Source organism: Salmo salar, chromosome ssa19 (assembly GCF_905237065.1).
Source record: "Salmo salar chromosome ssa19, Ssal_v3.1, whole genome shotgun sequence".
NCBI lineage: Eukaryota > Metazoa > Chordata > Actinopteri > Salmoniformes > Salmonidae > Salmo > Salmo salar.
In genome coordinates, this window is record NC_059460.1 from 59927537 (window position 1) to 59942051 (window position 14515).

At 43.9% G+C, this 14515-nt stretch overlaps 1 protein-coding gene across 1 annotated transcript in view; it reads left to right on the forward strand.

Moving 5' to 3' along the window:
- The window catches only part of LOC106579157 (rho-related GTP-binding protein RhoN), a 58232-nt gene extending 52427 nt beyond the window's left edge, over positions 1-5805 (forward strand). The window contains exon 5 of the mRNA XM_014158763.2: positions 4788-5805. Coding sequence (XP_014014238.1) covers positions 4788-5042 — 255 coding nt within the window. The 3' untranslated portion in view covers positions 5043-5805. The remainder of the gene's footprint in view (positions 1-4787) is intronic.
- Positions 5806-14515: the final 8710 nt, after the last annotated feature.

Below are 14515 nucleotides of genomic sequence, written 5' to 3' on the forward strand. Positions count from 1 at the left end.
TGGGATGTAGCCAATGTGATAATGTGACACACTGTTCTGGAAACATTCCTCTACTTTTGTATTTCAAAAATATATATTTTTGTTCACTGCTCTTACATACATTATGCCTGTAGTTGCTCTCCTTTTTGGGTTGGCCGTCAGTAAAGTTGTAGAGCTGTTCTCAGGTGTGTTCCCAGTGTAAGCAGACAGATACACCTGGCATGATCAGCCAAACAGGTTAAAGCACAAAACAGACATACTTCTACGGTATAAACTTGTTGATATGTACCTGTCCACCCTGTGTAAACATGTGTGCACAACTGCTCTTTCACAGCCCACACACATGCAAGAGCTCGCGCACGCACGAAGCTACGGCACAGACATTTGCATGGCTCAGACTATCTGTGGTGCCCTAATGCAGACATTCCATTAGCTATGGCAAAACACCTAAAAGCACATAAACTCAGCAAAAAAAGAAATGCCCTCTCACTGTCAACTGCGTTTATTTTCAGCAAACTTAACATGTGTAAATATTTGTATGAACATAAGATTCAACAACTGAGACATAAACTGAACAAGTTCCACAGACATATGACTAACGGAAATGGAATAATGTGTCCCTGAACAAAGGGGGGGTCAAAATCAAAAGTAACAGTCAGTATCTGGTGTGGCCACCAGCTGCATTAAGTACTGCAGTGCATCTCCTCCTCATGGACTGCACCAGATTTGCCAGTTCCTGCTGTGAGATGTTACCCCACTCTTCCACCAAGGCACCTTCAATTTCCCGGACATTTCTGGGGGGAATGGCCCTAGCCCTCACCCTCCGATCCAACAGGTCCCAGACATGCTCAATGGGATTGAGATCCGGGCTCTTCGCTGGCCATGGCAGAACACTGACATTCCTGTCTTGCAGGAAATCACGCACAGAACAAGCAGTATGGCTGGTGGCATTGTCATGCTGAAGGGTCATGTCAGGATGAGCCTGCAGGAAGGGTACCACATGAGGGAGGAGGATGTCTTCCCTGTAACACACAGCATTGCGATTGCCTGCAATGACAACAAGCTCAGCCTGATGATGCTGTGACACACTGCCCCAGACCATGACGGACGCTCCACCCCCAAATCGATCCCGCTCCAGAGTACAGGCCTCGGTGTAACGCTCATTCCTTAGACAATAAACACGAATCCGACCATCACCCCTGGTGATACAAAACCGCGATTCGTCAGTGAAGAGCACTTTTTGCCAGTCCTGTCTGGTCCAGCGACGGTGGGTTTGTGCCCATAGGCGACGTTGTTGCCGGTGATGTCTGGTGAGGACCTACCTTACAACAGGCCTACAAGCCCTCAGTCCAGCCTCTCTCAGCCTATTGCGGACAGTCTGGGCACTGATGGAGGGATTGTGCATTCCTGGTGTAACTCGGGCAGTTGTTGTTGCCATCCTGTACCTGTCCCGCAGGTGTGATGTTCGGATGTACCGATCCTGTGCAGGTGTTGTTACACGTGATCTGCCACTGCGAGGATGATCAGCTGTCTGTCCTGTCTCCCTGTAGCACTGTTTTAGGCGTCTCACAGTACAGACATTGCAATTTATTGCCCTGGCCACATCTGCATTCCTCATGCCTCCTTGCAGCATGCCTAAGGCATGTTCACGCAGATGAGCAGGGACCTTGGGCATCTTTCTTTTGGTGTTTTTCAGAGTCAGTAGAAAGGCCTCTTTAGTGTCCTAACTTTTCATAACTGTGACCTTAATTGCCTACCGTCTGTAAGCTGTTAGTGTCTTAACGACCGTTCCACAGGTGCATGTTCATTAATTGTTTATTAATTGTTGATTTTTACGAATTATCTTTGAAAGACAGGGTCCTGAAAAAGGGACGTTTCTTTTTATGCTGAGTTTAGCTGGAACACACTGAATATTTCACGTGCCCAGACAGGGAACAGCATGTTAAGGTACTTCTTCACTCCTGTTGGCTCACTTCTACTAGTTACTGTTCTCAGCGTTCATGTAACGTAGCATTAACATTCTGATATGTTCCAATACATAAAACTCTACTCGGCATAGAGGTAATCTAAAACACACTTTTTTTTGTACTGAGGGCACCTACTGTGCATTAATGTACACAGTATTCCAGTTCTGAAAATGACATTTAGTTCAAATAGTTTCTCAAATACGAAAGCATACAGTACAGAGCCTAAAAGAGTTGGAACCAGGGAGTGAGACAAACACTAAGTGGAACAATTTAATTGTTTTGTTTCAATGTCCTCAGGCAATAACAGAGAGAGACGGACTGACGGACTCGGGAGGCTGTGAATTTTAATGGCCTATTTTCATGTTAATGTTATTTACGAGTTGACAATTCTTTAAACGCTAAGTCACATCCCTATTTTCTCCAGAGAGGAGCTTAGGAAGAAATGTCCTTGGCATGCCAGTCAATTACAGCAAAGCAGACACACGACGGGAAACAGTAACAACGCAGACAAAAAAAGAACCCATATTAAGATCATCAAACTGCTTATGAAACTGTTACTAAGATAATGAAAAAAAAACAGAAAAAAACCCCAAATGTAATCATGAAACCAATTTCATTGAGCAAACCCAATTGAGTTGCCAATCAGGAGGGACCGGTTATCAGGTTACGTTAATGTCACTTTGCTCGATTTCCTCCGTCTTAACTGAAGCTCCTCAAAACACTCTGAGCTCAGAACTCGCTCGCTGTCCTCAAAGAGCCTCGATCAAAGGGCACCGCTGCCTGTAATGCAAATCAACTGCCAGCAATTTAAGACTTACAACTTGCTGTCCAATTCAATCCCAAAGGAATCCGCTCGTCACAAGGGTGAATCGCGGATGAACCCGACGACTTCTGCCATAATCTGCTTAGGGTCAAAACAGAGACTTAAATGTTGCCCGTTTCCTTCTGTATGAATGAATTCTCACAACGGACTCATAGTAGGACATATTGCAGAGATATAATAATCACAATAATGCTGTGTATCTGGCTGGGGATTATTCCCTCACTGAATGGAACATGGCATGTATTCTACCAGGTGACGTGATGACTTGGAGAGGATCTGTGTCTGCACCACGCTAAGGTCTAGGCCCTCTCCTCTTCTTTCTATACACCAAGTGACTCAGCTCTGTCATAGCCAGCAGCATACCACCCTGCATCCCACTGCTGGCTTGCTTCTGAAGCTAAGCAGGGTTTGTCCTGGTCAGTCCCTGGATGGGAGACCAGATGCTGCTGGAAGTGGTGTTGGAGGGCCAGTAGGAGGCACTATTTCCTCTAGTCTAAAACAAATATCCCAATGCCCCAGGATATCCCAATGCTGTGATTGGAGACACTGCCCTGTGTAGGATGCTGTCTTTTGGATGGGATGTTAAATGGGTGTCCTGACTCTCTGAGGTCATTAAAGAGCCCATTGCACTTATTGTAAGAGTAGGGGTGTTAACCCTGGTGTCCTGGCTACATTCCCAATCTGGCCCTCATACTGTCACGGCCACCTAATCATTCCCAGCTACCTATCCCCCTCCTCTCCCCTGAAAATATTCCCCAGGTTGTTGCTGTAAATGAGAATGTGTTCTCAGTCAACTTACCTGGTAAAATAACGGTAAAAATAAATATCCTCACAAGCTCTCTCCTATCATTGTTAAGCCGATGACACTCAACTACTTTTCTCCTTCCCCCCTTCTGACACCCAGGTGGCGACGCGCATCTTTGCGTGCCTGGCAAGTATCTCAGCTTGGAATGTCGGCCCATCACCTCAAACTCAACAAGACAGAGCTGCTCTTCCTCACGTGGAAAGCCTGCCCGCTCCAAGACCTCTCCATCATGGTTGTCAACTACACGGTGTCCCCCTCCCAGAGTGCAAAGAACATTGGCATGACCTGGGACAACACTCTGTCATCCTCTGCAAACATCAAAGCACTGACTCGCTCCTGCAGGTTCATCCTTACAACATCCGTAGAGTACGACCCTACCTCACACAGGAAGTGGCACAGGTCTTAATCCAGGCACTTGTCATTTCCCGTCTGGACTACAGCAACTCGCTGTTGGCTGGTCTCCCCATTTGTGCCATCAAACCCCTACAACTTATCCAGAACGCTGCAGCCCACCAAGTTCTCCCATGTCACCTCGCTCATCCGGACATACCACTGGCTTCACGTCGAAGCGCGCATCCACTACAAGACCATGGTACTTGCCTATGGAGCAGCAAGAGGAACTGCCCCTCCCTACCTTCAGGCTATGCTGAAACCCTACACCCCAGCTCCCGAGTGGCACAGCGGTCTAAGGCACTGCATCTCAGTGCAAGAGGCATCACTACAGTCCCTGGTTTGAATCCAGGCTGTATCACATCCGGCCGTGATTGGGAGTCCCATAGGGCGGCGCACAATTGGCCCAGCACAACAACAGAGGCCCAATTGGCCCAGCACAACAACAGAGTCCCTGCCCATCTTCCGAAAACATCTGAAACCCTACCTCTTCAAGAAGCCTTTCGTGAACTAACACTCGCAATTGACGTTTTTCCCCCTCACTAGCTCTGACTTTGCTTAATGGCTCCTTAATTGAGGAAAAATGTACTTACTATGACTGTGATATGTGGTTGTCCTACCTAGCTATCCTAACCACTAGGCTACCTGCCACCCTTAAAATAAGCCATGAAATAAGCCCTGTGTGTTTGAATCCACATAGTCTCTCTACCTCAAATTAATTCACTCTCTCTTCCTATAAACCTCCACTCTCTGTGTTCTCACCCTTGTCAAAAGTGTAAATTCTAATTTCTTAACGTGACTCTTCATCTCTCTCCATCTCCAGGGCACTACCCTGGCGAGGCAGATCGGCGCCGTGGCCTACACAGAGTGCACGTCCAAGTACTCGGAGAACAGCGTCCGCGATGTCTTCCACGTCACCACCCTGACCTCGGTAACCCGCCTCCACCGGCCCCAGCTAAAACGCAGCGGCTCGCGCCGCGGCCTCAAGCGGGTCTCCCAGCAACCGCCCCGGACTGAGGTTCTGGAGCACCCCCCCGCCATGAGAAAGAACCGGGCCAAGAGCTGTGTGCTCATGTAGGGGTCGGACTGTCCAGACTGTACCAACTGACCCAAACGATGTACAAAAGAGACAATGTATATTAAATTGACTTTATTTATTGGTTAAAAAAAAATTTGCGCTGCAAATGAATGCAGGTCATTGCAGCGAGGATGACGATTTTCCTTTTTAAACCATCAACCTGTGGAGAAAGAACAACGGAGAAACATGGACAAAAACATGGATTTGTTGGCTATAGGAATAGAGTGAGAGAGAAAATGAGGGGATGGGGGGATGAATGAGGTAATGAAAAAAGAATGAAGCGGTTGGGAAAACTAAGACGAGCCAATTGTAACGAGATTGTTCTGGAATTATTTCTATTCTGTAGTGTCCTGTCCTGAGATGGCATTCTATTTAAGTGTTTAACTAAATGAAGCACAAAAAGACGCGCGCAAAGTGTACCGACTTAAATGTCAGGGAATTCTATTATTATTCCATCTGAGACAACGAGATGAAGCTTAACAAACCAAGGTTTCGTGCCCAGAGCGACAAAATACAAACAATGGGCCAACGTGACACAAATTTTCTAAACCAGCAAGTGCTTTGGAGGATAAAAAACGTAACAAATCACTGACACCACATAACATTGATGTGTTACTGAAAATTAACATTTCGTATTTGAACAATTACATTTGAGGGAAATCTCAGAAGGAAAACAGTTATAACACAGTTTTTGCTATATGTCTTGCTGTATGTGTGATGCTGAAATAAAAGTAACTTTCTCTGCTAAATGAAGAGAATTTAACCCTGGTTTTATTATTTGTTAACATGACTGTAATCCATCCAGCTCCCTCAGGATCCAAAGACACAGAGACCAGAAACATACACTGTTTTGAATAAGTGAGATAAAGAATTAGATTTGGTACCATGAAAATACACAACCCACAACGTTGCCTTAATGTTAAATTCAAGTTGTTGGCCTTAACATGCTATTGCTACATAGCCGGCCATGTATAAACCACATAACACTGACAATATTTTATTTTCTCACAGTAGCTGATACACAGGTAACTGCCAAAATAAAGGAAACACCAACATAGTGCCTTAATAGGCCGTTGGGCCACCACGAGCCGCCAGAACAGCTTCAATAATTCTACAAGTGTCTGGAACTCTATTGGAGGGATGTGAGACCATTCTTCCATGAGAAATTCCATCATTTTGTGTTTTGTTGATGGTGGTGGAAAACACTACCTCTCCAGAATCTCCTATAAATGTTAAATTGGGTTGAGATCTGGTGACTGACACACACAATGCTCATTTGAGACCCCTCTTTCAAACCCATTGAGATCTCTCAAATTGATTAATTAACTCAGGAACCACACCTGTGTGGAAGCATTTGCTTTCAATATATGTTGTATCCTTCGTTTACTCACGTGTTACCTTTATTTTGGCAACCAGAACTGAAATACTAGAATTCCAGCTTTGAAACGTTGAGTTACTCTCAAAGTCAAAAATCCTTGTTCTGAAAAGTAGGCTAACAACAGTAGAGCACATCCAGTTAAGTTCTAGTGCTTCAATCTAAACTAGTTCTAGTGTTCTATCGTAACACTACACATATAGATTGGTGCCTAGTCGGTAGACTTGAGCCCTCTAGTGTGACATTTTCTAGTGCTCACAGCTCACCACAGTTTCTCCTCCTAAATCCCCCCCCAGCAAGTTACCGCCTCTGTGAGCAGTGTCATTTCACAAAGTGACAGTTCACAGCGTCACCGCGATGTCTCCATGCGGCTTGGAGTGCGAGGTCGTGCCGTGCGCCCAAGGCAAGGCCAGTGTTGGCCTCCAGTCACAGAGACTTACTCTGGTATTGCAAGCCATGGTCTTGTATCACAGTCTAAGCATTCACTAGAGCTTTTAATAAACCCATTTTGGTCCACACTTGTGCATATATAGTATTTTATTGATCCTTTTTAATGTATTTGTCATTGGAGTGAGCGCAGTGTTTGGCAAGTGGCTTTAGACACAAAGATATTTCTGTTTTCGTGACTACATTCTACCCCATAACCTAAAGCTAGTCAATCAACTACACCACACTGTCCACTCTGCAACCCAGAACTAGTCAGCTCCAACACATTCTACTCCCTAACGCAGTACTAGTAGGTTCTAATTCTTCACCCTAGAGCTAATGTGTAGACTAATACAGTCATCAACCCCTTGGCTGAGCCTTCTGCAAACATTCAGATGACAAACTTCCATTCTGTCTGCCCTCACCTTGTCGTCTTGTCCCTTTCCTTTAACCCAAGGCTAGTGGCCATGTTTAGCAAACACTCACCCCATCTCCTCTTGTCCTCTATGTGACTCTACTTGAACCGCCAGAAGCAGCTAGTGTTCCTACAGCGTGGACCACAGTCTGTTCACAATTGTGTCATTTGGGGTCAATGCCATCAGAATTCCAGTCACTACAGCAACAGCATTGCACTCATCTAGGTCAGGCTTAGGAGAGAAAACGGAAGAGAATGGTCAGAAACTGAGCGAAACAAGGTTTCTGAACTTGTGCAATAATAACTAAATGCTTTGCTTTCATTTTACGCTGCGAAATGTTTTGCTACAGTGCACCCAAATGAACACCACCCTGGGTGAAATGTGTGTCACATAGGCCAACTGGTTTGCATGAGTTTGTTGAATCACCTGCCAGCTCTGTCTAATGTGCGGGGGATCAACCTCCAGTCAGTGACCCTCATTAGGATGCGTTTGCTCACTGGCCTGGAAACAGCTCTTTGGCCGGCTTACCTTGGTTAGGGCCTTGTGGCTCGCACCTCTAGCGTGCCTCTCGTTGGTCTCAGCTTCGACACACTCACCCACAAACCACGAGGCCAATTCAGTTCGACCTCCTCTGTCACCTCCACCCTGTGAATCACTGTCCATGTAGAGACAAAAAACATTTTTTATGAGGCACAGACATTGGGCCAGTAACCGAAAGGTTGCTGGATCGAATCCCCGAGCTGACAAGGTAAAAATCTGTCGTTCTGCACCTGATCAAGGAAGTTAACCCACTGTTACCCCGGGGTACCGAAGACGTGGATGTCGATTAAGGCAGCCCCCCCCCCACGCACCTCTCTGATTCAGAGGGGTTGGGTTAAATGCGGAAGAAACATTTCAGTTGAAGGCATTCAGTTGTAGCCCTTTCCCATAATGCCTTATGATACACTTTTAGTGCATTTGCTATAAACTGTTAGAAAGTAGTTACAAGAGTCCTATAATACATTCAATGTTACTGAACATTTATGACAGATATTATAAAGGCTTATTTTATTATAAAGCAGAGAAAGCCACACAGTATATTGAATAAAAGGGTCGTTCCACGATTAGATTTCGAAAATGTTTCACTTATTTAACGTGATTAGTAATTAATTTGCATTTGTCCCTCAGGTTTAAAGGTCAACCCTGTAACGTGAACTGAACGCTCGTTTTAATAGTTCAACTATTCCTTTTGAAATCATTTCTAAAGAAACATTGAACATCTAATAGTTACCCATACTGTAGATAGGTTTAAAACATTTCTAGTCTATCAGTCCCAAGTCAAATCAGCCTATGAGTCCGATTTTATCACTAGTTTCATGTATCTGCTTGGCAAGCCCTCATATTTAGCCTCACATTGACGCATGTTACTGTTTTCTTTTCAGGACAAGCAGGGCTACAGGTAAAATGTAAACCAATTTGACATAAAAAGTTAAATTCACGAGTTTTATTGACAAATGTCACTATAACAATGAGATCCGCCAAACAAAAACCTTATAAAAAAGGCATTCATAAGAATACTGTAAGCATAAACACGAGACTCAGAACCAGTGATGGTGGATAAATGAAGATGTCTTACTCAGGCCGTTTACCATTGGGGAAAAAACGGTCACACACACACCAAGTCAAAGCAGTTCTCCCCTGGAGCAGATTCACACACACACACACACAAACATTATGATATGTCACCTGTTGTCAACATGCCCCACAGGACTGAGCAACCAGACTGTGTGTCTGTGTACGTACACACAGTCGGATGCTAGAGGGAGGAAGGGGTGTATTGTCTATCTATATACTATATGAAATGTTAACTACACAGAGGCCCATAGAGCCTCCAGTTTATATCATTAGCTCCACACACGCACACAATTTAGAGAGGGGGTCCATCTTTCCTTTTAATCCCACCATAAATATGCATGATTAGTGGCCCTCCCTGACCAGACCCTCCTGCATCTTTAATGGTGGCTCCCGCTTGCATTGTGTCAGCTGCCATAAAACTTTGGAATAGAAGTTAGCCTTAGGTACAGATCTAGGATCAGCTCCCCCCCTCTCCCCAATGCCTAACATTAACCATTAGGGGAGAAAATGTCAAACTGACTGTAAATCAGTGCTAAGGGCCCATAAAACCGCTTTGTAATACGTCGCTCCAAACAGAAGTTACCCTTGGGCACGGATCTAGGATCAGCTCACCCTCCCCGATGCCTTACCTTAACCATTATGGGGGAACAAAGCAAAACTGACTTCAGATCAGTGTAACGTCATCCTACTCCAGTAACGCAAGCCATTATGACAATGCGATGGTTACGGCTGCCATGTCTGTGGAGAGAGTGAGGCATTAACAATGCATGACTCATTTAAACAGCATGTAAAATTGAGCAGGTAAAACATATTTGCAGCCTGTGTCCGCGAGGGCTCGAACTCTCCTCCTGCTCTCCACACAGCAGTTGGAGACAACCAGCGCAGGGCTCCAGGACTGACAGGTAACTCTTTTCCACACCCACACGTAGCGTGATAAACACATATACACACACACACACACACCAGGGTGACACACACAAGTGTTTACGACAATGTAACTACGGAGTGTGTGTGTGTGTGGAGATGACAGGGGCCTCTGACTCCTGTGAGGTAATAGCGATGTTTGCACTGCAGCAGTGTGTGTGTGTGTGTGTGTGGAGGGAGTTCACTTAGTGTGTGAGAGAGTCCGTTTGTGTGTCTCTGTGTGTGTGTGTGAGTAAGGGATGTAAGGGATGTTCCAAAACGGTTGCTGAAACATTACCTCTGCCGCTAGAGAGAGCGGGGTAATCGTGAGAGAGCAAATCGGCTCATCCAGACAGCTGCACTCTATTCACAGTGGCGAGACTACGGAATGTTGACAACACACACACACGCAGACACACCCTCATATGAACATCCCAGACATCACTTATCGTGAACAAAAATATGAATGCAACATGCAACAATTTCAAAGATTTTTACTGAGTTTCCTTCTATGAACTGTAATCAGTCAATTGAAATACATTCATTAGGCCCTAATCTATGGATTTCACATGACTGGGCAGGGGCGCAGCCATGGGTGGGCCTGGGAGGGCATAGACCCATCCACTTGGGAGCCAGGTCCACCCACTGGGTGAGTTTTTCCCCACAAAAAGACTTTATTGCATACAAAAAAAATACTCCTCAGCACCCCACTCCCCTTCCTCAGACGATCCCTCAGTGAAGAAGCCTGGGTTGTCGTGGTTACACGTCGTCTGTGGTTGTGAGGCCGGTTGGACGTACTGCCAAATTCTTTAAAACAACGTTGGAGGCGGTTTATCGTAGAGAAAATAACATTAAATTATCTGGCAACAGCTCTGGTGGACATTCCTGCAGTCAACGTGTAAATTGCACGCTCCCTCAAAACTTGTGTTTTGTGTTGTGACAAAACTGCACATTTTAGAGTGGCCTTTTATTGTTCACAGCACAAGGTGCACCTGTGTTATGATCATGCCGTTTAATCAGCTTCTTGATATGCCACACCTGTCAGGTGGATGGATTAAATTTGCAAAGGAGAAATGCTCACTAACATGGGATGTAAACAAATTTATGCACAGAATTTGATAGAAATAAGCTTTTTGTGCGTATGGACATTTTCTGGGATCTTTTATTTCAGCTCATGAAACATGGGACCAACACTTTACATGTTGCATTTATATGTTTGTTCAGTATATAAGGTTAGGCAAAGCCAAACAACAGAGTGAATAACAGGATTATTGAAGGATTATTTTATATTTTTATATTTTTGTTCATTGTAGATACTGTATCTGTTTGCATTGCTGAAGAATTGAATTTTTGGGAAAACAACATCAGCTGCAGATATACCACTAAGTATGGCCTAGATGCATGGTAAAGAACATTAGATTCAAATCACCTCAAAAGACAGCCACTTAGCCTAGCAAGTAGGATGGCTAACTGTTCACCCAGGTGGCAAACAAGCTGTCTTCAGGTCTCAGCCTGGTCATGGTGATCAAGCCAACCAGTCTATGACGTCTCATCTACACACATACATAAAAACATTCTACCAGCACACACGTACTACGTAATACATACAAATCTAACACACAAGCATCACGCCAGATGGCCTCACAGATTGCTTAGTGCTAATTTCCCCTGTGATATATTTCAACAGCAGCAGCATCATTCACAAAGGGATGCTGCATAGCCTGCAGTCCAGGCTTTGCTCTTCATACCATTCCCTCCACATCCATATTTTAACAATCGGTCCATATTTCTTTCCACACAGATCCGTATGTCAGATGATTTTTTTTTTTTTATGCCCACTTTTGGTTAGTACAGATGTGTGATTGCTAGGTTACAAAGCTCCTTTATGTAGAGCCATTAACAAGTCGATGGCGTCTTCCCAAATGACACCCTATTCCCGATATAGTGCCCTACTTCACACACGGGCCCGTAGGGCTCAGGGGCTTCATTTATAACCGTTGCGTACATTTCACACCTGCGCCATTTCTGAAAGGGATAGGTAAGTCAAAAAATATTGAGCTTTATAAAACGTGGCACACCCCATACATAAGCATGTTTCCCATTATAAACCAGACCTGTAATAAAACTGTCCACAGGTGAACAGCATTAAAACTCCGCCCAGGAAAACGCTCTCCGTTCACCTTTCATGGTGACAATAACGCCCTTTATTTGCTGTATAATTTGGCACTATTGGAATTAGGCCACGGCAATATGTGAAAGAAAGAGCAATAGCATATTTGATCACATTTCTGTAAAGGCGTGGGCAGAATGTTTTGATATTTTGCAGTGATTCTTTTCAAGCTAAACATGCACGCTGCCAACAGCGAGTGCTTGTCCGTGAATTCTGCAAGATTGATTGTACACACACACACACACACACACACATCCTCATATGAACATCCCAGACACAGACAGCACTTAAATACCCCAGGCCTACCTACAGTAACCACGTTTCCATTCAGTTTTTATGTGAGTAAAGTCATACCATATAAAAACCAATCACGAAAGCTGTGATGGAAACAGGGCGTTTCGGTACAATTTCATAAATGCCGACAGATAATTTGTTAGTTCGACATGGTGGGATGTTTTTGTGTCGATAAAATTAATCACGCGACAAATGGCGGTAGAGACACCTTAATGAGCAAATATTGATATAATAACCATCTTATCTAAGTAAACTTGGAGTCAGTCGGTGATATGGTTAGTGTGCGGTCCTCCCACCACAACTCAGGAAACCGTGCAGTTTATCAGGCTACAGCTGAAATAACTTGTGAACTTCACAGGGTGGTGAAAGTGCAAGGTGATGAGCTTGATGCTCCTTTCCAATAAATATCATGAGTCTTATTCTGGTGACATGATGCTTTACTGCTGTTTGGCAAATAATATGAATCTCTTATCCATAATAATCTCATCATGTAGACAAGCCTACCTGCATTGTATCTGCCAGCTGTTGGCCAGGGGCGGAAATCCCGGGGGGGACACGACCCCCCCATCCTGGGAAAAATATGATTTGTCCCCCCAATATATCACTGAAAAATAACTATGTAATTTCAATAATATTAATAATACGCAATGAAAGCAATTGTGCTGATTATAGACACTTAATAGCGCGTTCTTAAGTTTCAAAAGATTGCGACCCCCCCACCCTTTGCCTCACAATGGTTTGATCCACTGCCAGTTCCTTAGTTGGCAAGGTAACAGAGGGGTCGTATCCACTGTCTGAAAGGCACTCAATGAACGTAACTGACGTGAGGTTAATCCAGTCAATCGCGCACACACACTAGCTGAATATGCAGAGCTAGCGCGCAAATATGAACTATTAAGCTAGCTAGTACCTATTCCATTTATGTGGCCTCGTCAAAGATGGAATCTTTGCTATCGTCAATTTATTCCAAGATCGGCATGCAGATGATGTAAGTTAGTGCTTCAAAGTCCCTGTGATAAGGTTAGCAATAAACTGGAGTCCAAACTGAACAGAACTACACTCTCTTCTACCATTGTCTTAAATATATTTAATGGTCTCGTTGCAAAAGCTAAATTGTCGCAAGGGAACTTTTATTTATTTATTTTATTTCACCTTTATTTAACCCGGGTAGCAAAGATTATAGCAAACACCACTGAAACGGAATTGGTGCTCGCTAGCTTTGCAAATTCAGCTATTGTTGGAAGCCAGCCAATATGAAACAAACTATTAAAATTACAAAAGGTTGCAGCATATGTTGTGTAAATGGTGAACTCATACAGCTGTCAACTCTTGTCATTTTAATCCGTTTCACATTTGCTAGCTACCTTTTAGATCGAAGCCCAAATAGAATGATAAAAGATAAGATGATAGAAGCCCATCTCCTACTGTAAATAACCTACACACTGTGTGTGGGTGTAGCCAGCCAGCCAGGTAGAAAAATGGCAGAAAAATAAAAGACGGACATCAGAGTATTTTTCAGTACACCAAAATGCAAAGTAAGAACCCTAGTAGCCTAATATCTCAAAGACTAGTTGATAAAATGTTCATAAGAAAGAAATGAAATTCTAATGGAAATGTTTCACAATGATGTCACTAGGCAGAGCAGGCAACAGATGGCACACAGACAGCAGAGTTGGGGACAGATATGCAGGGACACACGGAGTCTCAGGTAAGTTTGTTGAGTCTTTGTTTGGCAACATTATGAAAGGTTCTCAATTTTGTTTACTTGTAAAATAGGAACATAATTGGAAAATGCCATGGATACCCCCACTCTCAACTTAAACTGGTGACTGAACTAAGATTTGTTAAAGGCAATGGTATTGCTGTTGTGATTAGTTGTGTAGTTTTGGGTACCGGTAGTTAGGAGTACGGCAAACACCTTATTTCTTTGGTTCCTCAATATACATTTACCATATTACAATGTAGGCTGTGTTACAGCACTACTTTTGGTGTCCCCCTCAGGAATTACTCTTGAGAAAATGTCATGTAATTGTCCCCTCCAAAGTTGATATCAGATTTTCGCTCCTGCTGTTGGCTAGAGTGAACGTACCAAGACCAGAGTAGGCACATTTGCTATTTAACCCAACAGTTTGTGACAAAGCTATCAGTGAAAATGTGATGGAAACATATTGAACTTTAGATTTTTCTTCGGTACATGAAAACTTAATACATTTTTCTCTTATGTGCACTACCTCATCACACACTGATTTTTATCCGTACCACGTCTATTTGGTGG